Source organism: Peromyscus maniculatus, chromosome 7 (assembly GCF_049852395.1).
Source record: "Peromyscus maniculatus bairdii isolate BWxNUB_F1_BW_parent chromosome 7, HU_Pman_BW_mat_3.1, whole genome shotgun sequence".
Classification (NCBI taxonomy): domain Eukaryota; kingdom Metazoa; phylum Chordata; class Mammalia; order Rodentia; family Cricetidae; genus Peromyscus; species Peromyscus maniculatus.
The window spans coordinates 17,766,789-17,790,610 of NC_134858.1; the positions used below are offsets into that span (position 1 = coordinate 17,766,789).

Here is a 23,822-nt window from a genome sequence, read left to right on the forward strand (position 1 = left end):
CCTGAACCACACACAGGTGCCTGTACCACACACAGGTGCCTGTACCCACACACAGGTGCCTGTACCCACACACAGGTGCCTGTACCCACACACAGGTGCCTGTACCACACACAGGTGCCTGTACCACACACAGGTGCCTGTACCACACACAGGTGAGCGTTCCCACACACAGGTGCCTGTACCCACACACAGGTGCCTGTACCCACACACAGGTGCCTGTACCACACACAGGTGCCTGTACCCACACACAGGTGCCTGTACCACACACAGGTGAGTGTTTCCACAGACAGACAGACAGACAGACAGACACACACACACACACACACACACATGGTAGTGTACACTTTCAACCCCAGGACTTGGGAGGAAGAAGGAGACAATCTCTGTGAGTTCCAGGCCAGCCAGGGCTACACAGTGAGACCCCGTCTCAACAACAATAATAATAATAATGAATGTTAAAGAAAAAAGGTGGGGACACTGAGGTGGCTCAGAAGGTAAAGGTGTCACCACGAGCCTGGCGACAGGAGTTCCAGTCTCAGAATCCACGCGGTGGAAAAGAACTGACTCTGCAGGCTATCCTCTGACCTCCACGCTTGCCCCCCACACACACAAATAAAATGAGTAAATATGATAAAAAGGTTCTTAAAACCAGGTGGGTAACTCCTGAAGAACAGCACCCAAGACTGTTCTCTGGCCTCTGTACACAGCAGACATTCACTCGTATACACTGGAGCACCCACCCACCCACCCACACAGAATGGGGGCCCACCAGCCGCAGAAGCTGTACCTGTAGCTGGTGTGGGGGGCGTAGACCTCGCGGGCAGGGAACTCCAGGACCTCCTTGGTGGGCCGCCCCCTGGGGTCTGGATAGGGCTTGACATGCAGTAACTCAGGGGACAGGCAGAAATGCAGCTTCTCGGGTGCCGGGGAGATGTCGATCTTGAGCTGAGCTGGGGAGAAGGAACTGGGTTTTCACCCGCCTCAGCCTCCTACACTGGGGAACTTCTGCTGGGGCTCTGCCTGTCCCCCGGTGCCCTCTGGGGGCTGCACCCATTAGGAGCAAAACCCCACAACTGCCCTGTTCCTTCCAGTGCCTATCCGGGCCGGGGTGCGTCCCCAGCACCCCACAATGGTCTGCTGAACGACTATGTGAGCAACAGCTCCCTTTTTGGGTGTCCCACGCACCAGTCACAGGTCTCAAACGCCTCAGCAAGGACGACGGTCGCCTCATGTCCGCCAGAAACTTGAAAAGGTCCTCGTCACTGAGCCGTTCTGCCTCCTGCCAGTTACAAGGCAAGGGCTGAGAGTCCCCAAGATGGGTGGGGCCCCAGGGGAAGAATCCCTGTGTTCCCTTCCTCCCAGGCTCCTTGTCCTATACCAAGGTCACCTGTTTAAAGAAGTTGGTGACAGTTAACGTGGCCGGGCGGAAGCTGGAGAAGCTGCAGGCATCATCCCCACTACAGCCTCGGTCCTGGGGCCCCCGACGGCGGCGTTCTGCCCAAGTCGGTCTGCGCTCTAGGAGAGACGGCATGGTGGCAGAGGAGGACAGGAATCAGACAGAGGGTGAAGGTGGCAGAGGGAGGCAGACGGGTGTAATGACGCTGAGAGCTAGCAAGCGGCGCGTCCTCACCGCCCTCGGAGTCGGAATCCCGGTCCTGCGGCCCGACGCTGCTCACGATGTTGGCCAAGTGCACGGCCGTCCAGGCGAAGGGCATGCGGTAGCGGCCCAGCCTGGTGCAGAACTGCTCGGCGGCCAGGCGCAGCCTCTCCAGCTTCTCCTTGTTCTGTGGGGACATGCACGGCCCCCCAGTTCGGCGTCCTTCCCCTGGGCCGCCCCCGCAGGCCCTCCCACCCCGTCCAGCTCACCCACACCTACCTTCACTGTGTCCGCCTCCTTCATCACCATGTAAGGCTCACAGCACTCGCTGATGTCCCCCTGCTGAAGCACCTTTTCCAGCTGCAGGGCGAAAGGACCCAGCGAGGGAATCCTTAGCCCCCTTGCCATCTTCTGGACCCTCCTGGACCCACGGGGACTCGGGCATCCCAGCAAACCCCTATCACCACCTCTCCTGGTCTGGCCCACACAGACCGACCGCTGCCATGGCCCCACTTCCTCAGGACTGACTTCCGGCACACTGTCTGCCAGCAGCTCCATTCCCAACTGAGTCTTAACCCCTTCACTCCACCCCAGCGTAAGCTGCTGGTGTTTTCTCTACACCCCCCCTTCTCATTTTGTTTGTTTGTTTTTTGAGATCTCACTGTGTAGCTCTGGCTGTCCCGGAATTCTCTACATAGGTTTCGAACTCACAGAGATTCACCTGCCTCTGCCCTCCCAGTGCTGGGATTAAAGGCGTGCGCCACATGCCCGGCTCTTTTTCATTTTCTTAACAGATTTTATTTTTAATTATGAGTGTCTGAATGTAAATGCAGTGCCCATGGTGGCCAGAAGAGGGCACTGGGTCCACCCAGCATGAGTGCTGGGAATTGAACAAAGGTCTTCAGCATGAACAGTGGGTGCTCTCAATTGCTAAGGCATCTCTCCAGCACCCCAGCACCACCACCCCTCTTGTTTTGAGACAGGTTCACAATGTGTAGCCCTGGCTGTCCTGGATCTCACTCTGTAGATGAGGCTGGCCTTGAACTCAAAGATCCACCTGCCTCTGCCTCCCGAGTGCTGGGATTAAAGGCGTGCGCCACCAGCGCCTCTTTATCTTTCTTATAGTGGGGATGACGGAAACCAGGGCCTCCCAAACACCGGGCAAGCACTTTACCACTGAGCCATGGCCCCAGGCCCTCACTGGAGGAGTCCAGGAAAGCACTCTACTGCTGAGCCATGCCCTTTTCCATTTATATTTTGAAATTGAGTCTCACAGGCAGGACTCAGCTTTGCAATCCGCCTGTGTTCTGGTTGGCTTTAAGTCAGTTTGACACCTGCCCGAGTTCTCTGGAAAGAGGGAACTTCAATGGAGAAAGCTCCTCCCCTCGACTGGCATGTAAGCCAGTGTGAGGCATTTTCTTGATTAAGGACTGATGTGGAGGCATCACTGTGGGTGGTGTCACCCTGGGCAGGTGGCCCAGGTCGTATAAGAAAGCAGTCCGTGAGCAAGCCGCCCTCCTCCATGGCCTCTGCTGCAGCTTTGGGTTCCAGGTTCCTCCGTGAGTTCTGCCCTGACTTCTCTTTATGACGAGTGGGACCCGAGAGGTATAATCCGAAACAACCCTTTTCTCCCCAAGTTGTCGTCGGCCATGGGGTGTGTCACAGCAGTGGGAGCCTGCCTCAGCCTCCCTGGCAGCTGGGCTTTGCCTCAGCCTCCCTGGCAGCTGGGCTTACGGGCATACGCCACCACACACGCTACGTTTTCATCAGTCCACACTGAAGCCGTGACTCTCAATGACAGGGCAGGAACTGCAGCCCTGGACACCACAAGAGTTGTGGGGCCCTATGCAAGGTCCTGACATGCTCTGTGCCTCAGTTTCCCCATTTCAACCCTCATCTTGAAGGGCTGGTAAATTGTTTCACTGCTGTAACCTAACTGGCCTAACCATGACGGAAAGAAACCCCAGAATTCATTAGCCCACCTTTCCTTCTCCATCCACAGAGGAAGACGAAACTGTCCTGTTTGCTTGTAAGACAAAGTGTCTATAAGCAGTCTAATCTGGCTCAAACTCACAGTCCCCCAGCCTCAGCCTCCAAGTGCTGGAATCATGGTCTATTGCACCTCTGGCTCTGATCACGATAAACCAGCCCCTTGCAGGGCTTCAGTGGTCACCTTGACAACCAGGAAGATGTCAGGGGAGGGGTAGGTCACGGAGAAGACCGCAGAGCGTGCCAAGGTGGAGATGGCCGGGTGGGCGCCATGGGCCCGGAGCAGCCCCTTCACGGAGTCCGAGTTGAGGTCAAAGTAGAAGTTCTCTGAAATCTGGGAATACGAGAGGCAGCTAGCTGGGGGACACTGCTCCACAGCCCTCCCCCAAGGAGGAAGAGGAGGGAGGAGGAAGAGGAGGGAGGAGGGAGAGGAGGGAGGAGGAAGAGGAGGGAGGACAGGGGAGATCCCTGGGGAGGAGGAAGGGAAGGAAGGAGGAGGGCACCCACCTTCTTTTTCTCCCGCACATCATACAGGGCCAAGGAGCCGAAGATGGGCTCAATTTCGATCTCAAACCTGCGGGTAAACGGGGACCACTCGCTCTGGGACACCTGTCACCCACATACTCTGTGCCCTCCCCTCCCCCACCCCCTTTTGGGACAGTCTGACTTAGCCCAGGCTGGCTTCCAACTCCCTATGTATCCAAGAAGGACCCCAAATTCCCAATCCCCTGCCTCTGCCTCTCAAGTGCTGGATTGCCGGCATGCACCATCATACCCTGTCTATGCGGTGCTGTGCACAGAACCCAGGGCTTCATGCATGCCAGGCCAGCATTCTACCGGCTGAGCTACAGCCCAGCCCCTCCGTGGGCTTTTATGGGGACATGAGACTTCCTGCTATTTTAGGCAGCTCTGTTTCTATATGAACTCATCAGACCTTCCCCCTCCCCTGTGAAGTGAGTGTGGACGGGAAAACTGAGGCCCAGAACAGCACAGGTATCCTGCTTGAGATCATGATACAAGGGTCTGGCTCCGGCCTGCCCACCCTCCTGCTGAGACACAGGGTGGAGAGGCGGAGCCTGGCTCCCAGCCACGTTCAAGGCCCATCAGTATCAACCCCCAGGAGCAGCCAGAAGAGCGTGGGAATGGAACTGAACAGGAAGTGCACTCAGAGCCTGGTCCTGCCCCTCCCGGACCCCATTCCTGTCTAGATCAGAGCAGGAAACAGAAGCTCCATTCTGGTCCTCAGCCACGAGCTGAAATGTTAGGAATCAAGCTGTTGGCTCACATAGTCATTCAACAAACACTCACTGAGTGCCTGTTATCCACAGGAGTTATACGGGTTATACCACAGAGTGGATCTCACAGACCTGTGATGACAGATGCTTGGAGGAGAGGGCTGGAGACTCAGAGGAGCTCTGGGCACAGCTTGGGGGACCAGGGAGTAGGAAGAAGCATGGCAGTTTCCCAGGGAGGGAGCTGGGGCTAGTGAGGTGGGAGTGGGAGGGAGTGTGTGAGTGTGTGAGAGTGTGTGTTTGTGTGTGTGTGTGTGTGTGTGAGTGTGTGTGTGCGCGTGCGTGCGTGCGTGCGTGCGTGCGTGCGTGTGTGTGTGTGTGTGTGTGTGTGTGTGTGTGTGTGTGTGCTGGTGCAGATGCAGCGTGTTTAGGCACCTATGCCTTCTGAGAGAGGAGGGAAAAGTCCACAAAGTCCTCACAGGGAAGCCCATGTGGCTGCGTCCTCTGACTCACTTGAGTGACAGACATTTCACCAGGATCCGCTGTCCAAAGTGCTCTCGGGGTGGCTCTGGGAGGCTGCAGCGTTCTACAGCTTCATCCTGTGGAGAGAGGGAGTGTCTGGGATGGGTTCTTCAGGAAGGTTCTAGAATGCCTGGCCTGAGTTTAGCTGCACCCAGCCTCAGCTGCAGCCCCCACACCCAAGCCCGATGGAACCTTCAATGCCTTGCCTCTGGGCCTTTCCACATCTGTTCCCAGCCCGGAATGCCTCCGCTCCTAGCCCACCCCCACCCCAGCATCAACCACACAGCATGCTGGTCCACTCTGTCAGGGGTATACAGGAAGTGCCGACAGATTTGGTTTGGATAGATACAGTGTATAAAGAAAGCACTCGGTAAATGCTAGATGGACAGACAGACATACCAAGTCTGTGAGTTTAGCAGTTAGGTTTCCAACTCTGTGACTTGGCAAGGGTTGTGAGTGTATACCCACACACCACCACACGAGACCGTCAACACTTTAGTATAAAACAGGTCTTTCTACCTCAGGGTTTTGCCCAGCTCCAGGCTGAGGTGGGTATTCTGAACAATCTGAAGGAGGTTGAAGTACAAGATGCAGTAAGGTGTCTGTGTCACACATTTGTCTTTGTTTTTTCTAAGACATGGTCTCATGCAGTCCTGGTGGGCCTGGAATTCTCTATGGAGCCAAGGGTGACGCCATTTTCCAAGCGCTGGGATTATAAGCATGGAACACCATTCCAAGCCTGAATGCACTTTTTCTTTTTTGGTTTTTCAAGAAAGGGTTTCTCTGTGTAGCCCCGGATGTCCTGGAACTCACTCTGTAGACCAGGCTGGCCTCAAACTCACAGAGATCCTCCTGCCTCTGCCTCCCAAGTGCTGGATTTAAAGGTGTACATCACCACGACCCTATTTGAATGCACTTTTGACTTATATATTTTGAACTTCAAAAAGGTTTGTTGGTATTTACACCAACACCACATAGCCAAGGAGTATTTCCATTCACTACATGCCCAGCTTGGTTAAACAAAACATAATGGTATTTGATAGATGTCAAATAAAATGGCTAGACATACAGAGGCATATATGATAGGTGGTCAGCACATTGATTAAATAGAGAAGTATACAGTAGGCACACAATGGATATTGGTTGAATAAATGTAGAGATAAGCACTTCATGCTCTATAATGAAGGTCAGACAAGAAACCTTCAGCCATTAGGGTACAGTAGGCAGCCAGTTAATGCTGGCTGGCCACACGGGCACCTAGTCGGGTAGTTGGACTCTGCTCTGAGGGTGGGGGGCAGTGAGGCCCTGGGCACCCACCTCATCAGGTGCAGGGTACAAGGTGAGCAGGGCGGGGGCCCGCTGCTGCCGCCTGAGGGCTTCGTTGCGCCGGTCCACATCCTCGGGGGCTGCCCGCTCCAACAGTGCTGGGAGCAGCGAGTCTGAGGCCAGGTTCCTCAGGCTGAAGATGCCAGAGGCTCCACTGCTTCGAGGGGTGTCCTCTGGGGAGCCTGAGCAGTGCTGGGAATCATCCTGCAGTGGAACACGTGCAAGCACTGAGCGCCAACTGCATGCACCTGCTCTCCTGAGTCTGTCCCTGTAGACATCCAATCTACATGGGAGAGAAGCTGAGGGACGAGCCAGGGTGGGGTCACCACAACAAGGGTCACCTGGGTGCCTGGCTGGCCTCTCCAGAAACTTCTGGAAATACTTTTTTCCCCCCAAAGATTTATTATATATACAGTGTTCTGCCTGCATGCGTCCCTGCAGGCCAGAAGAGGGCACCAGATCTCATTACAGGTGGTTGTGAGCCACCACGTGGTTGCTGGGAATTGAACTCAGGTCCTCTGGAAGAGCAGTCGGTGCTCTTAACCACCGAGTCATCTCTCCAGCCCCCTGGAAATATTTCTATATAGGAAGCTCTTTACCACTGATGTGGGAGGCCACCCCATCTCACAGGTGACCCTTCTCCAGCTAATTAGAACACACCTAATGGCTTATCTGCCTTTGGGCTAAACTCAACTGGCCACACTGGCCAGCCCCAGGGATTAGCTCCAAGATAATGTCGCCCCTGGGCTGGACCAATCAGAGCCTTCCTTGGGAATCTGTTCACTGTTGCCAGGGAAGAGGAGAGTCCTTTCCTCCAGGTGACCGGCTGACCTAGGACCCTCTGACCGCCCAGTCAGCTGTGCTCACAACTCTGCCTCAAATCTGGTTCATCTCTGTGACCTTGACTCTCTGACCTGTCTACGGGCCTCAGTTTCCCCTCCTGTATCTAGTTTCCTTATTTACTTTTCATGTCCCTCTCTGGGCCCCTACCCTAGCTGAGGATGGAACCCACGCCTTGCCTCTCACAAGCACTGAGCAAAATCCACACCTCCCCGCAACCACCTCTAACAACCAACGTGGAGTCCATACTAGTAATAACCAATGATTATCGGTATACAGTAGGTGTTCAGTAACTGCTGACCAAAAAAATATAAGCATTAATAACTTTGTTCTGCCTCAGTTTCTTTGCCTGTGAAGAGATGGTTGTGGCCCCAATTCACAGGATGAAGGAAGCACAGGCAGAGAGCCTTTAGTATACACTAGGCACTTGATAATTGTGCACAATCATAACTAAACAGAAAGCCTTTAGTATACACTAGGCACTTGATAATTGTGCACAATCATAACTAAACAGAAAGCCTTTAGTATACACTAGGCACTTGATAATTGTGCACAATCATAACTAAACAGAAAGCCTTTAGTATACACTAGGCACTTGATAATTGTGCACAATCATAACTAAACAGAAAGCCTTTAGTATACACTAGGCACTTGATAATTGTGCAGAATCATGACTCTTGACCTTCACTCCTGGGGTTTATTTCTCTCATCGGGATCGAGGCTGACAGGGGATTTTCCTGAGTCTGACCCCTCAGTGACCCCGGCCAGCGGCCTCTCACCGTGTCCTCGGGACCCATCCTTTCGTCCCCAGATGTGTCCTGCTCGAAGACCTGGCAGGTGAGGCCTTTCTGTCGCTCTCGAAGTGTCTCCGTAGTGACAGGGCTGTACGCTGTACTCAGGTGCTGGTACCTAGCAGGGGTGGTTGGGGACTCTTCCGATACACTGATACACGTGGTGAAGTCACACAACAACTACCAAGGCCCCCTTTACTAAAGAAGTTCAGCTGCTCTTGGAAGGTATAGTGGGTGGATAAACAGAGGGACCAACCACAGACTGCAGCCTTTGACCTCCTCCTTCCCCTCCCGTGAACTGCCCTGGGTCGGACCCACCTTCTGCGTACAATGACCCAGTCCTCCGAGTACATCTCCACCGCAGCCCTCACCTGGGCGTCCAACTTTCTACAGCAAAATACAACCAGGGTAAACGGAGGCAGGGGCGCATTTCCAAAGGCCTAGGGGGAAAGGACTGTGGGCACCAGTGCTCGGGAGGCTGAGACACAGCGTGAGAGTCTCTGGAGCAGGCCGAGGATGCAGCTCAGTGGCAGAAGCTGGCTTCCGCACACCAGGCCCTGGGGTTCACCCTCGGCACTGCGTAGGCCAGGCATGTGTGCACACCTGTGATCCCAGCAGCGAGGAGACAGAGGCAGGAAAGCCAGATGGTCAGGGCTGGGCTGGACTGTATCAGACCCTGCCTCAAAACACAAAAACAGTGGGGTGCAGAGACACTCGGGGTTAAGAGCACTGGCTGCAGAGGACCCAGGTTCAGTCCCAGCACCCACATGGTGACTGATAATCACCTGCAACTCAGTTCCAGAGGCTCTGACGCCCCCTTTTGGCCTCCATGGGCACCAGGCACACAGGTGATGTACAGACATACATGCAGGTGAAACACCCACATGTGTAAAATAAAATAAATCTTTGAAAAGTGAAAAAGGGGGGGCCGAAGAGACAGCTCAGCGGTTAACAGCACTGGCTGTTCTTCCAGGGGACCCAGGTTCAATTCCCAGCACCCACATGGCAGCTCACAACTGTCTGTAACTCCAGTTCCAGGGAATCTGGCTCCCTCACACAGACATACATGCAGGCAAAACACCAATGCATATAAATAAAAATAAATTATTTTAAAAAGTGAAAAAGGGAATGTGGCTGGAGAGATGCAGGGCAGGTAGAATCTTGCCACACAAGCATAAAGACTGGTTCAGATCTCAGTCCCCATGCAACAGTGGGTGGTCACGGTGACCCCCCCCCCAAATCCCCAGACTCAAGAGGCAGAGGCGGCGGCGGACCCCTCGAGTGAGCTGGCTGGGAGGACTAGCCAACCTGGAGATCTCTGGGTTCAAGAGAGACCCTGCCTCCATACGTTAGGTGGAGAATGAAAGAGGAAGACTTCTCAAGTTGACCTCTGGCCTCTGCACAGGTGCGTGCAGAACATGCACACTTACCTATCACACACACACACACACACACACACACCAAAAACAATTTTTTTAATAAAAAAAAAAAATCAAAGCTGCAGAAATGGAGGCTTAGAGGAGAGTGATTTGCCCAAGGCCTCACTGGTGTCCAGAGACTCTGGAAGATGGCGTGGGGCGCACGCATGCGCGTGCGTGTGTGTGTGTGTGTGTGTGTGTGTGTGTGTGTGTGTGTGTATGTGTGTGTGTGTGTGTGTGTGTGTGTGTGTGTGTGTGTGTCCGTGCACGCAGAACGCACCCGTCCTCGGGGACCCCAGACTCTGTGGTCCGACATTCTCGGGGCTGCTTCAGTAGTTCCAAGTCATCCTCTGGAAACTCTATCAAGTCTCTGAGGGGGCCGGGCTCAACTTCGGGTGGCCGGCTCAGGAGCACATCCTCAAAGTCCAGGGGTTCGATGACCTCCGTCAGAGGGACCTGATTGAAGTACAGTGGCCATGGCTCCCACTGGTGAGAGGCGGGGCGTATGCTCACAGTTGACTTTAGACTGTAGTGGAGGGTGGTGGGAACCTCTGAGGGTCGAAGGGAGCCGGCGAGCTCAGACTTTCCACAGCAGCTGGGCCAGCGCCCTGCCCCCTCCCTCCAGGGACTCCAGGAAGGAAATCACACCCTGGTGTCTGGAAAGACTCTAATGGTAAAAGGAATGGCCGGAGACAATTCCTGAGGCCCCACCCCTTCCCCCTGTGGCAGGAAGTCTCTTCCAGCCCCCAGCCTGGGGCCCCGTCTGGGTGGTCCAGGAAGCCGGTGTCACCCCCAGACCACCCTTGGAACACACACCCTGCATCTGCACAGAGGTGGGAAGGACCAGGGCTCCCTCCTCCCCGACCACTGGGCACAGAGGGTCCAAGCAGCATCAGAGCAGGGTGTATCAGAGCAGGGTGTACCCCTCTACTGCCAGCCACAGGGCAGGGACTCACCCCCAGGGAACTACTGGAGCGCCGGCTGGAGTGGGGTGAGCCGCTGCGTTCCCGGGACACCTGCTTCCGGACCTCAGCGGCCACTGTCCTGGGAAGACAGGAAGAGTGTGGGACACAGGGAAACACAGGCATGAGGGTGCAGGGGTGCGGGCGGGGGGCTCATCTGTTGGAGAGAACTTGGGTATTAAAGGAAAAATAAAAACAAGGGCTTTTAAAAAAGGCAAGAGACCTGTGAGATGGCTGAGCAGGTAAAAGCACATGACCACTGGGCTCAGTCCCCCAAGACTCACTCGGTTGGTAGGAGAGAGCTGACTCCCAGAAGCACCCCTTACCCAGGGTGCCATGCATGTCGACAAATTAAAAACAACAACAGAGAGCTGGGGTGTAGCGCAGTGGCAGAGGGCTGTCCCCGCTGGTGTGACAGGCCCTGGGTCCCATTCCCAGCACTGCGAGACTAAATAAATGGATAAATAAAAGCTTCAGGTCTCTCTGCACCCCGGTTCCTTCCTACACCAAACAGACCGGGAAAGCCACTGTGCCAGACTTGAGGGAGCGACCTTTCCTCCCTCCCCTCCCCTCAGGAAGACACGCTCCCTCCATCTTTCCGGGGTTCTTCAAACACAACAGCCCAGCACTCCACTTGGAGCGGGCACCTATTCCATCCTGTCTGTGAGGCTCTGGGCACACCACTTCTGCCCAGCCTCAATTTACCCGCTCACAGCTGCCCTGGCCTCGGAGGGGTCGAGGAGACTAGCACTCAGTAAGTACTCAGGAAGTGTATGTTCTCAGAAAGTCCAGGATGAGGCAGCCAGCGTGGAGGCCACCAGGACCCTCAGCTCAGACCCAGGATGGCCAGAAACCAGGGCTGCGGCTGGAATCCAGTCCTCGGAGGTAGTGCTGAGTCTAGGTGTTCAATGTGTTTATTTTGTTTTGTAGTGCTGAGGATGACCTCTGGCCTCCGGAGTGCTACGAAATGCTGCAGCTGAGCCATGCCCTCAACTCCTCACTGGGGGATTCTAGGCAGGGGCTCCACCACTGAGCCACACCCCAGCCCCTCACTGGGGATTCTAGGCAGGGACTCCACCACTGAGCCACACACCCAGCAAAACAAAAACCAAGAAAAAGCTCATTAGCCAGTGTATGTACAAAAGTCGAAAAGAAAAGAAAAAAGTCAGAGACATTCATGGGGGTTGTGTTCTCCTCCCGCTCCTGGACTAAGCTCAGGGTGCCAGGCTTGCTGCAAGCCTCTTTCCTGCTGAGCCCTCTCACCGGCCCCAGCAACAAAACTAAACTTAGATTTATTATTTATGCGTATGAGTGTTGTGCCTGCATGTATATGTGTGCACCAGGTCAGAAGAGGGTGGCTGTCAGGTCCCCTGGAACTGGAGTTATGGGCGACTGTGTGCCACCATGTGGGTGCTGGGAACCGAACCTGGGCCCTTTTAACCCCTGAGCCATCTCTCCAGCCCCAGTGAAATTAACGTGACAATGAAGGTTTTTGTGCTCAGATTCAAAGCCTCAAAGCAGTATTCTCTGGGGCACTCAGGGCTCCGGGAATTAGTATTTTTAAAAGACGCCAGGACAGGGATGGAAGCTGTGTCCCCATCCAAGCTGTTCTTTGGCTAGAGAAAGGGATGGGGTGGGGTGGGGAGGGGTGTGGGTGGAGGGGCAGGAGACACAGACACTGCCTGTGGCCTTGGAAAACAGTGATGGATTTGCAAGCCCAGTCATGGGAGCTGCTGCTTTGTTACTAACAATGCATGTCCCAAATTCCTGCGACGGCCTTATGCGCCATTACTAGGCAGTGACCGGGCAGAAGGGCCTGTCCTGTGCACGAGTGTGCAGATAGAGGCCAGAGGTCAACTTCTTATGACCTCCTCTGGTACCATCCATCTTACTTTCTGAGGCAGGGCCTCTCCATTAGGACAGGCTGCTGGCCAGTGAGCTCCCCGGAGGCAGCATGGCCGCATTCTGCACCGTGTGTGCGGAGTCAGGGATATGGGTGTGCCGCCACATCTGGCTTTTACACAGATATGAGGTATTAAACGCAGGCCCTCATGCTTGCGTGGCTGTTTACTGACGACATTACTAGTTCCCCAACATTCTTTTTCCAAGACAGGGCTTCTCTATGTAGCCCAGGCTGTCCTGGATCTCACTCTGTAGACCAGGCTGACCTCGAACTCACAGAGATACGCCTGGCTCTGCCTCCTGAGTGATGGAATTAAAGGTGTGCACCACTACCGCCCGGTAAGATGCCCCCCAACATTTTGAGACAGGGTCTCATGTAGCCCAGCTTGGCTCCAATCTTACTATGTAACCCAGGCTAGGTTTGCACTTACAACCCTCTTTCCTTCCATGGCTCACATGCTTGGATTAAAGACATGCACCATCATGCTAAGCCGCCTCCTCTACATTTCTCCCCCAAATCTGACTGGTTCAGGTGTCCAGAACATTTTCTCTTCTCTCTCTCTCTCTCTCTCTCTCTCTCTCTCTCTCTCTCTCTCTCTCTCTCTCTCTCTCTCTCTCTGATTCAGGGTTTCTCTGTGTATCCCTAGCTGCCCTGGAACTTGCTCTGTAGACCAGGCTGACCTCGAACTCAGAGATCTGCCTGCCTCTGCCTCCCAAGTTCTGGGATTAAAGGTGTGCTCCACCCACTTCCCCCTACCCTCTCCACTCCTGGAAAGGCTGACATTGGACACATTCCTAAAGAGCAGAGACAGCATTTGCAAAATGGCCCAACAGGTAAAGGCCATCCCCCCCAAGTGCGATGACCTGAGTTTGACCCTTGGTACCTATGCAAAGGGGGATGGAGAGAGCAGCACCCTCAAGTTGTGCTCCCACATCTACACACACCGTGATACCTGTGTGTACACACACACCATACAGTAAGAAGTGCATTTATAAGGAGGCAACATAATGAATTGAGTTGAGTCGGTTTCCCCAAATCAGGCCCCAGGCTCAACAAGAGACACTGTATCAACAGTGGAGCTCAGCCCAGGCTGGTGGGATTAACTGGGGTCTGTCCTTACGATGGGGAGGAGGACGAGCTGGAAACGGCCAGAAGTTTCCAGCACTGCACTCCCATTTCCGTCCAATGACTCCACAGAGCCACACAAACCTGCTGGCATGTCTTTAAAGACAAATCCACGAGCATCAGCAAAGATGTCAGCACCCAGAAAACTCTCTTCCACTGCACAGACACCCCTCAAGTGACCGACCACCTGCAATGGCGGAGACAGCTACCAGGTACAGTACCTGCTGCCCAAGCCTGAGAACCCACGCTCAGCCCCCTGCACTTAGGGAGCAGGGACAAGAGGACTCCTGGGTCTCCCTGGCAACCAGTTTAGCTGGAGCTCCAGATCCCAGTGAGATGGAGGGAGGCTGGCAAGATGGCTCAGTGGTAACTTGCTGCCAAGCCTGATGACCTGAGTTCAATCCCAGGAACCCACACGGCAGGAAGAAAAGACTCCTGCAAGCTGTCCGCTGACCTCCACACACAAGCTGTGGGACATATGAGGGACATCAGTTGACTTCCCATACACACACACACACACACACACACACACACACACACACACACACTGCATAGTAGCAGAAGTCCAGGATGTAGGAAGAGGCCACATCCACTCCTGGAATGTTTGTCATTATCGAGTTGACAAAAGAGACTGAGAGCAGACGGGTGTGGTGGCGCACACCTGCAATCCCCACACTTGGGAGACCGAAGCAGGAGACTTGCTGCCAGTTCAAGGCCAGCCTGGGCTACAGAACAAAAGCCTGTCCCATAAAACAAAACAAAGCTGAAGAGCTGGGGGATGAGTCAGAAAGTGTCTGCTATACAAGCACGGGCCGGGGTCCCGGAGCTGGAGGTAGAGGCAGAGCCTGCTGGTCAACCAGAGCCTGCTGGGCAACCAGCCTTGCTGAATCCCTGAGCTTCAGGTCCCACTGAGAGGCTCTGCCTCAAAAACCAAGGTGAGGGTGGCGAGACAGCTCAGGGGACCTGCTGACAAGCCTGATGACCTCAGCTTGATCCCTGGATCTGCACAGAGAAAGGACGGAACAGCCTCCTGCAAGCTGCCCGCTGACCCCCCCCCCCCCCCCCGCCCACCCGCACATGGTGGTACACACACAGAGTAAGCTATGAGAAAATACATATTTTTAAAAAGTAAACCATGCACAATGCCTCATGCGGTCATCCCAGCCCTCAGAAAGCTGAGGTAGGAGGATTGCGGGGACTTTGGAGCCACCTTGGGCCATAGTCAGTTCCGGGCTAGCTAGACTACGGCGAGGAACCTTTCTCAAAAGGAAAGCAGACACAAAGTGAGGCGCTGGAGATGATGCCCAACTGGCAGAGCACTGCCTGGCGTGCAGAAAGTGCTGGGTTCCAGCCCCAGCCCCTCAGAAATGGAGGGCGGCAGTGCGCACCTGTCACCCAGCACTGGGTCCAGAGAACCAGGAGTCTAAGGCCAGTCTTGGCTAAGGAGTGACTCCGAGATCAGGGTGGGCCACTGAGAGCCCGACTCAAACAAGCAAAACACAACCAAGTATAGCCAAGACTCCAGTCAGTTCCCTGATGTTTGGGTTCATCTGGGATTTGTGGGTGAACTCAAAGGATAGGCGGACACAGGCTCAGGTCTGTGTGCACAACCATCTACCTACCAAGTGCATTAGGACCCCAGGTTCATCTTCTGATCTTACCCCAGGCTACACAGCTCTGATTCTCCTGGACAACACCCATTTTCCTCACTTGAACCGAACAATAACTCAAGGGCCCAGGGACTTATGAGGGAGGGGGACAGAAAACTGCCCAACTGCTCTGCCTCAGGTCACATCCCTCCTCTATCCAGAACTCTCTATGGCTCACACTTCACTTGGGGTCAAAGTCTCCCTTCTGGTCTGCAAGACCTTCTAAAATCATTCCTATCGGTCCTCTCTGTGGCCTCAGGGCCTTTGCCCTCGCTTCTCCCCGGATGGTGGACTGGAGATCTTTTCCGTCCATCCTTTCGGTCTGTGCTTAAATGCACCAGCCCCTCCCACCTAGCTGATGAGCGCCTCCTTCCCAACCTCCCCACCTGCTTCCTGTCTTGTAGATCCCCACCGCATCACTGACATCTATCCGGCACCTCCTGCCCCGCCATAGCAAACCCAAGAGAGGGGCTACTTTCTTGTGTTCCCATCGGTGTGGGACCCACAAGCGGCTTCTCCACCTCAGGGTGATCAGAACAGGTTTCCAGGGGATCGGATTCCAGAGATGGTTATGAAGCCGCCCCAGATTTGAGCCTTCTCCCAAACTCTCTCCCTAGCACCAGTGGCTTCGGAAAGCGATCCCCAGCATCTGTCGCCTGTCCCCCTCCACCGTCTGCCCACCAGCTGGTTCAGTCCCCAGCCCCCTCGCCCCCTCCGGCGTCCAGCCGGTGCAGGGAGAGGCTGAGGCAGGAGACTGAGGGGCTGCCCCCAGCTGTCCCCCAGCTCTGGCAGCTCCCTCCTCTTCCCAGACAGCTGGGTTCTGGGACCCTGGGCGGGGGAGGGGCTGCGAATTTCTCTCGGCGGGCGAGGGAAGGACGTGAGAGTCGCAGGAGGGTCGGGATGCAGCCCAGCGCTCCGGGGGCCCGCCCGCACCGACCCGGGATGCGCTTCCTCCTCCGGGAAGTCCTCGGGGAGCCGGGCACGCCCCCCGCTGCCGCTGCTCGCCAGCCCCCAGCACCTGCCCTCGCCCATCCTGCCCCGAACGGCAGTGTCCGCGGCCGCTCTCTCTACCTGTTGATCTTGTGAGCGAAGGCGCGCCGCTCCGAGGCCGCCATGACGCCCCGCGTCCCGCCGCAGCCTCCCGAGTCTGGGAAGTCGGGCTGGGCGGGGCCGGCGCGCGGGTGGGGCGGGGCCTGTGATGGTGGGGGCGTGGCCTGAGCTAGGACCCACCTCCGCCGCGGAGCCGACCAGAGGGGTGGGGCGGGGCCTTCTCTGGAAGGAGGCGGAGCCTTCTCTGTGATGGGATTGGGCCCGGACGGGGTGGAGCCTTCCCTGGGATGGGGCGGGGCCGTCTCTGGAATGGGGCGGGGCCAGCACTGAGAGTAGCGCCTAAACGCCGGGGATGAGGAGAAGCCTGCTCTCCGACCCGGGACTGGGATGGAGACAGCGCTGAGAGGGGCTAGAGCCAGGCTGCGATGGGGGCTGTCGCCGCTCCAGGGTGAGGGCCGGGCCAAGGCTGGAGCGATGGGGAGCCTGTGTGGGTGTGGCTAGTGAGGGAAAGTCCTCGATGGGGAGGGACATTGTTGGCGGGCATCGCTAGGATGGGTAGGGAATTGGGAGTTTGTGAAGGCAGAAGCAGGGATGGGCGGGGCCGGCAGTGGAACAGGGGCGGGGCATGGAGGGGAAGAGTCTCCCTTGCAATAGGGTCAAGATGGGGAAACTGAGTCTTCTGTTGGGCTGGGGAGGATAAGACTGAACATCAAATCCTAGTAGGTACCCGCTGATCCCCAGAGACGCTCTGGCTAGAAAACAACGTCAATGTCACACATGGAGTAGCAATAATTACCAAGTTTTTGCTCACAGCTGTGCAGTAGACGTAGGTAGGAAGGTCTGTCATTTTCCACTATTGGCAAGTGGTAAACTGAACTCTGGAGGTGTGGAGGCTTTTGCTTAGTATACCTTAGGAGGGGCTCAAGGGATTCCATGCCCATCTCTGGCTGGGGGTAGAGAGATGGTGAGTCCAGCTAGGCACAGGGGTGTCACTTTAGAAGGAACGACTCAGGAAGCTGGCATTGATACCTAGGGAGCCAGTCTGGAAACGTCTGTCCACCAGAAGATGTGGCGATGTCTTCATTAATCTGTGACCTTAAATTTCTTCCCGGTAGCTCCTCTCCCAGCAGAGGTTTTCTAGGGTTTTTCCGTCCTGGCTCTTCTCTGGATATGCCAACCTTCTTCTGCCTCCACACCTTCTCCTGGGAAGCATCTGCCTTCCCAGCAGCCACAGTCAAAACAGTCCAGGGAGAGGAGGCAGCTGTGTGACACCAGGACACGTCTGCCTCCGACCTTTTTTTTTTTTTTTTTTTTTTTTTTTTTTTTTTTCAAGTTAATGGAAACAAGTCTTTATTAAGTAACTTTTAATATCAGAAAAATAAAACTCTTATAATTCTCTTTACAGCAAATATATAATATCAGTGCTTTGGCCATCTTAAGTTAAAGGCCCTTTATCATAAAATATATGGTTTTAAACTTTACTCAAATGGAATTTATAATCCCTATGACTTCCCTACATATACATAACAAAAGAGTGTAGTAAAATTAGCAAATACTAAACTATATTGATAATTTATCATTCTTAGTCTGTGGTTTTTAGAAACAGTACACGCACCTAATATATGTCGATTCCTTGGCTTATTAGTTGCAGTGTACAATGCAACAAAATACAAAACACATGCTTGGTGACATTCGTCCATATCTACAAGACGGCAGCTAGAGATTAGGATTCAATACTGACAATTAACTATCCTACAAGCAATTAGCATTACATCATAATATGCCATCAAGGCAACTTTTTTTATACTGAAAAATCAAAATAAAAACCGTTATTTGTAAACTTTATACGAAATGTAACTCTTCAAGTGGAAATAAAAAATAAAATTTGTCTATTTACTATTGAATACACATAAGATTTCAATTTTTGTTATACTGAGAAAAAAAGCTCTTTTGTGTTGGGAAAATAACGCTTCAAAAAATAATTAGTAGAAAAACCCACCAGTATAATGTTTTGTCCTTTCAATGCCAGCAAATTTGGGGACATACTGAGGATGAAGTTAAAACATCCACAGGTGAAATGTACAAGTGTGTTTTAAAGAAATCTTTCTTTGTGATTGGAAATAGGTTTGAAATGAAGTAAACTGATTGGAGGTTGTCACAGCTGCTTTCATGAATTATGCCAAGGGCATTATTATCTCCCTCCCCATCCCCTACATTACTAAAAAATAAAAATATATTTATAATGTGCAAGACAATATGGATTGAACATAAAATGTTTCACATTTTGATCTACAGTCTAAATATTAATAGCTTGATCAGACTAATGAATGGAATGTTCGCATTCTCAAAATTTTCAGCCAATATAGGTGCATCCCAAAGCCCATCCTGAAATGGGAAAACCCAGGCGGCTATTTCCACATTCACCAAGGGAGGCAATGGGTAGGAATTCACAATCAAAGACAATTGTATTCCTGATCCACTGAACATACCAGCCTTGAGCACTCTGGGCGAGATGAAAGTCAATGTAGCAGTTTTTGTCCCAAATTATAACCAGTGATCTAGTAAACTGCCATCAGCCCTATTATTACTAATAAGTAATCACAATGCTTTAAAAAGTTACTTGCAATCCTGCAGAATTAGGCAGAAGTTGTTGTGAAATAAAAAACAAACCTGTTGTGTCAAAACTGGCAGTGTAAAGAAGGCAGCACTGGAAGTGTCAGTCGTCTGTAATGCCAGGCACCCTCCATAAACTCTTAATGTGGCGAGGCTTTGGGACCCACTGACTACAATCTCGGATGGATACATCTTGCTCATAGCTTACACAGCCAAGCAGAACTTCAGCTTTAACAACTCTTATACAAGCTATGTCTCTGAGTCTACAAGATAGTATTAATAATCCAAACCAAACTAATAGACAAGAGACCACTTAGGTTTAGTGTTACCATAGCAGCCTTTTATAAGTGTACTAACAACTTTAGCCTAATCCCAATAAAGCCTGCTAACAGTCATAAGAATTCATTAGGAAGTTTACTGGGGGTCCCATTATACCCATGCCTTTACGAGTCCATATAGAGCTATAGTATTTATGTATATATATATAGTTAAGAGTGAATTTGGATTGCCTGAGTAACAGCTGTCTGGCAAACTGGACATGATGGCGTTCTCTTTTCACAGATCTTGTTGGCACATTCCATGCAGAAGAGGTTGTGGCCACATGGAACTAGGGCAGCAATAACTTCATTTTCAAAGCAAATCACACAGTCGTGCTTTCTTCTTGATTCTGGAGGTGAGCTAGAGGTGGAGCCACCATTGGAAGAGGAGTAACTATTGGTACCATTAGAAAAAGCAGGGATGTATATTGGAAGGCCAACATGGTTGCCTGTACTAGGTGGGTCGCTCCTGACCCTCCGAGCAAGTGGGTGTTCTATGCTCTCAGGAAATGTAGGAGACAGACGAGGAGTTGATGGCTGACTTCCTCTACGCTGAGTCTTCATGTTACCAGAAGGATCACTCCCAAAGCCAGAGAGTGGGTTAACTGGTTCAAATGGAGTCCAGATAGTTTGAGCAGATGTTGGTAAAGAGTCAAAGGCAGGAGAGTCTACTGCAAGATCCTCTGAGCCTACAGATGGTAGTGTATCTCCAAACCAAAAGTTTCCTGTGCTAAATGGGCTTGTTGGACTAAAGTCAGCTAGCCTATTGCTTCCAAAATAGGAATCAGTGGAACCACTTCCTAGAGAACTAGAACTGTCATTTCGATAGTTGGACATCATTCTTGCACGGCTAGGAGGAACTGGATTGGAAGAGAGCCATGCAGAGCCAAGAGTGCCACCTTCAAAGCTCACATCGGTACCGTTATAATGGAAATCATTTTCTTCATTGAGCTCTATGTAGTTTCCTGTGCGCATGGCGATATGCATTTCTATTTCTTCCCGTGCTCGATCAACATTTTCGGGCATCCCTGTCACTTCAAAGACCGGCTCTTTATCTCTGCTTGGAGTTACTATGTATGTGTGGGTCTGCTGCTGAATTCTCTTAATTGTTGCTCCTTTTGGTCCAACTACTAGCCCTACCACACGATAGGGGACCCTGACTTGGACCGTGGTTTGACCAGGCAGATTAGGACTACAGGACAACCCTCCCAGCGCAGGGCCATTTTTGTTTCGAGATGCACGAATCATAGAGAAGTGCTCTGCAGCCGAGAGGATTTCTCTTTTGGCCATGGCAACATCTTCTTTCCGTCCAGTGACAACAAAAATGGGCTCTTCACCACGAACAGGTGTCTTGATATACGTGTTTGTCTTGGCTCTCAGTGCTTTAATTTTACAACCCTGGCGTCCGACAATCTCGGCGACATGCTCGGAACTGGGCACGGGAACGCACTCGGTGGTGTTGACGCTCTTCCTCCGCAGCAGGGCCGCTTGCTCCCCGTTCAGAGCGGCGGCGGCAGCGGCCCCTCCGCCGCCGGGGCCGTAGGCGTGGGACAGCATCGCCGCCATCATGCCCTGGGCATCGTCCCCTCCGTACAGCACCCCCGCCGCCGCCGCCGCCGCCGCGGCCGCCGCCTCCCGGGCATCGAAGCCGGCGGTCGGCAACAGCACCGACCCCAGGGGCCCGCCCGGGATCGGCTGGGTCTGGGAGGCGGTGGCCGCGGGCGGCGACAGCAGCAGCAGCGACGGCCGGTCCTCCTCCTCCTCCTCCTCCTCGGCCTCCTCTGCCTCCGACCTTTTGCATGCGCTGTTCTTTTCCCCACTTACGGATGCTAGCATGGGATGTAGCTGGGCCAGCGGGTCGGAACGGCTTGTCCCAGTTGCCCAGCAAATCTGTATCAGTTTTAAAAGCCACAAAAAGGAAACCTAGATGGAGGGGGCACCCCCTAGAAGTCCATCTGCTCCTTGCCCTGCACTCGGTCTGTGTACACAGCTGTCAGGAGCCCACGCACCTGCCCAGGAGTGGTCCAGCTGCTTCGGCCTGAGAGATGCAGATAGCTCCACCCACCACTGTGCTGGGCCCCACCCGGTGTCGTTCTGAGGTCCCTGCCTCCTCCTCTCCTCGAAGGCTGGGTAGGAACATGAAGCTGGGCCTTCCCTGCTCCTTCTGTTGTGCGTGGTCTTGAGGACACCTGAGTCCCATCACATTCTTGCTTGTGCAGAACCCTCTGTGGCTCCCACCTCACTTGGGTCAAAGTCCGTTCCTGAGCCTCCAGTGCCTGGATAATCCGCCCTGTCACCACCCTGTCCTTATGGCCTTCCACTTGCACTCAGTCCAACTGCGCTCCCGCCTCTGTCTTCCTAAATATTCCTTTAAAACACTAGGATGTGGCTCACCCCGGGGCCTTCGCCCTGGCGGTGGGTCTTATCCCCCCACCACCACCCTCAACCCCAGCTGCGAGTGCTAGCATGTTCTCATTTCCTCAAGGAAACCCAGGACCTATTTACCTAATGCATCCATGTCAGATTTAAGATTTGGACCCAAGGAGCTTGATGCCCACCCCCCACCCCAAAGAAAGCAGTTGTGTCAAGATCAGCTAGGTTCCAATCCAGACCTGGCTGTGTGGCCTACAGTTCGATTTTTCAATGTCTCTGAGGCTTGGTTTCTCTCTTCTGCTCACTGAGAGCTCCTGGTGAATCAGGACAATGCGCAGATATAGGCAGGGGAGCGGAATCCTGGAGCCCTGATTCTCTGGAGAAGCTAATGGGGACCTACCCAGAGCCTGGGGACTCTCGGAGCAGCTTTGGTTTCTGAAAGGGTGATTTCAAAGATCCTTCAACTCAAGATAGTGCCCAGCACCACCCAGGTGCCCGCCAGACCTGATTGTCAAGGCCACACCTCTGCAGGGCATTACCAGGCCTGACTCAGCTGGGCGGGGCAGGGGTGCTCCTGAAGCTGCTCAAATGCAGGAGACTTTGGCCTCCACATGAGGGGGTGTGAGGTGGGGCTGGTAGACCCCTGGGAGAGGAGGCTGTGGAGAGAATACCTCACTCCCCTATGGGGCACGGATGTACGTGGGGCTCAGAGGGGTGGTGGGGTGGGGTGGGTCCTGGCAGCTGACTTGCAGGCTAGATCACTGTGTGAGAAATGAGGGCTTGGAGACCATCTCCTGCTGGGTGTGGCAGGAAACACATGTAACCCCATGCTTGGGAGGTAGAAGCAGGAGGAACTGGAGTTTAAGGCCAGCCTTGACTATCTATTGAGGGAGTTTGAAGCCAGCCTGGGCTACATGAGACCCTGTCTCAAAACAGCAGCAAAAATCTTCCCTTCATACAATGCTGTTTCCCTTTTCTTGGAAAGGGAAAGTTCCTGACCTGCCATTTAGTGTTTGTTTATTCCATGAGCTCCTGGTGGGAATCACTGTGGCATTAAAATGTGTCTGTGTGGACCTAGGGAGATGGTTAAAGTGCCAAATTCAGGCCAGGCGGTGGTGGGGCACGCCTTTAATCCCAGCACTCGAGAGGCAGAGACAGAGAGATCTCTGTGAGTTCAAGGCCAGCCTGGGCTACAGAGTGAGTTCCAGGACAGGTTCCAAAGCTACACAGAGAAACCCTTTCTAGAAAAACAAACAAACAAACAAAACAAACAAACAAAACAAACCCCGAATTCAGGTCCTAAGCACGAACTTGAGCACCAGGCATGTGGTGTATGTCTGTAATCCCAGGACTGAGGAAGCAGAAGCAGGGAGGTTCTAGACTAGCCTGGGCTAGATGAGACTGTCTCAAAACAACAGCAAGGGTCTGGGAGACAGCTTGGGGCTCTGAGGACCTGAGTTCAGATCATCGGCACCCAAGAAAAAATCCAGGTGAGTGACACATGCCTGTAGATGTAACCAACCGTCTTATTAAATAAGAAACACAGAAACAATGTAAAAGAGAAAGCCAAGAAGTCAGAGCTCAGAGCTAAAATCTCACCCTTCCTCCTGCTGTCCCAGCTTCGCGAAAAGAGACCTACTTCCTGTCCGTTCGTATTTTTAAAGTATGTTGTTCTGCCTTCTCATTGGTTGTAAACCCAAACACATGACTGCCTCGTCACTGTCTGAATGTACAGCCCCCTAGGTCTTAAAGGCATATGTCTCCAATGCTGGCTGTATCCCTGAACACACAGAGATCTTATGGGATTAAAGGCGTGTGCCACCACCGCCACACTCTTGCTATGGCTCTAATAGCTCTGACCCTGAACACACAGATATCTATGGGATTAAAGGCGTGTGCCACCACCGCCACACTCTTGCTATGGCTCTAATAGCTCTGACCCCCAGACAACTTTATTTATTAACATACAATCAAATTAATATTTCAGTACAAATCAAAATAATATTTCAATACAATTAGATTACCACCACACATGCCTTTAACCATAACACTGGGGAGGCAGAAACAAGAGGAGCCCTGGAGCGCTGTCTCCAGCAAGCCCAGCCGAATCAGTGA

General features: G+C 53.2%; 1 protein-coding gene and 1 pseudogene across 7 annotated transcripts in view; both read right to left on the reverse strand.

The window, feature by feature from the left end:
* The window catches only part of Dock6 (dedicator of cytokinesis 6), a 60,027-nt gene extending 43,507 nt beyond the window's left edge, over nucleotides 1-16,520 (reverse strand). For all 6 annotated transcript variants that reach the window (XM_016000876.3, XM_006982338.4, XM_006982337.4 and 3 more), the window contains exons 1-14: nucleotides 16,426-16,520; nucleotides 10,672-10,759; nucleotides 9,996-10,171; nucleotides 8,616-8,684; nucleotides 8,286-8,415; nucleotides 6,658-6,870; nucleotides 5,332-5,417; nucleotides 4,094-4,160; nucleotides 3,771-3,920; nucleotides 1,877-1,957; nucleotides 1,631-1,784; nucleotides 1,388-1,515; nucleotides 1,186-1,279; nucleotides 788-950 (exon numbers count right to left, since the gene is read on the reverse strand). In XM_016000876.3, the coding sequence (XP_015856362.1) occupies nucleotides 788-950; nucleotides 1,186-1,279; nucleotides 1,388-1,515; nucleotides 1,631-1,784; nucleotides 1,877-1,957; nucleotides 3,771-3,920; nucleotides 4,094-4,160; nucleotides 5,332-5,417; nucleotides 6,658-6,870; nucleotides 8,286-8,415; nucleotides 8,616-8,684; nucleotides 9,996-10,171; nucleotides 10,672-10,759; nucleotides 16,426-16,469 (1,643 nt within the window). In that variant the 5' untranslated portion in view covers nucleotides 16,470-16,520. The remainder of the gene's footprint in view (nucleotides 1-787; nucleotides 951-1,185; nucleotides 1,280-1,387; nucleotides 1,516-1,630; nucleotides 1,785-1,876; nucleotides 1,958-3,770; nucleotides 3,921-4,093; nucleotides 4,161-5,331; nucleotides 5,418-6,657; nucleotides 6,871-8,285; nucleotides 8,416-8,615; nucleotides 8,685-9,995; nucleotides 10,172-10,671; nucleotides 10,760-16,425) is intronic.
* Nucleotides 16,521-19,335: 2,815 nt separating this feature from the next.
* Nucleotides 19,336-21,185, reverse strand: LOC121830762 (RNA-binding E3 ubiquitin-protein ligase MEX3C pseudogene; annotated as a pseudogene). The gene has a single exon (XR_013052643.1). The product of XR_013052643.1 is annotated as an RNA-binding E3 ubiquitin-protein ligase MEX3C pseudogene (transcript).
* Nucleotides 21,186-23,822: the final 2,637 nt, after the last annotated feature.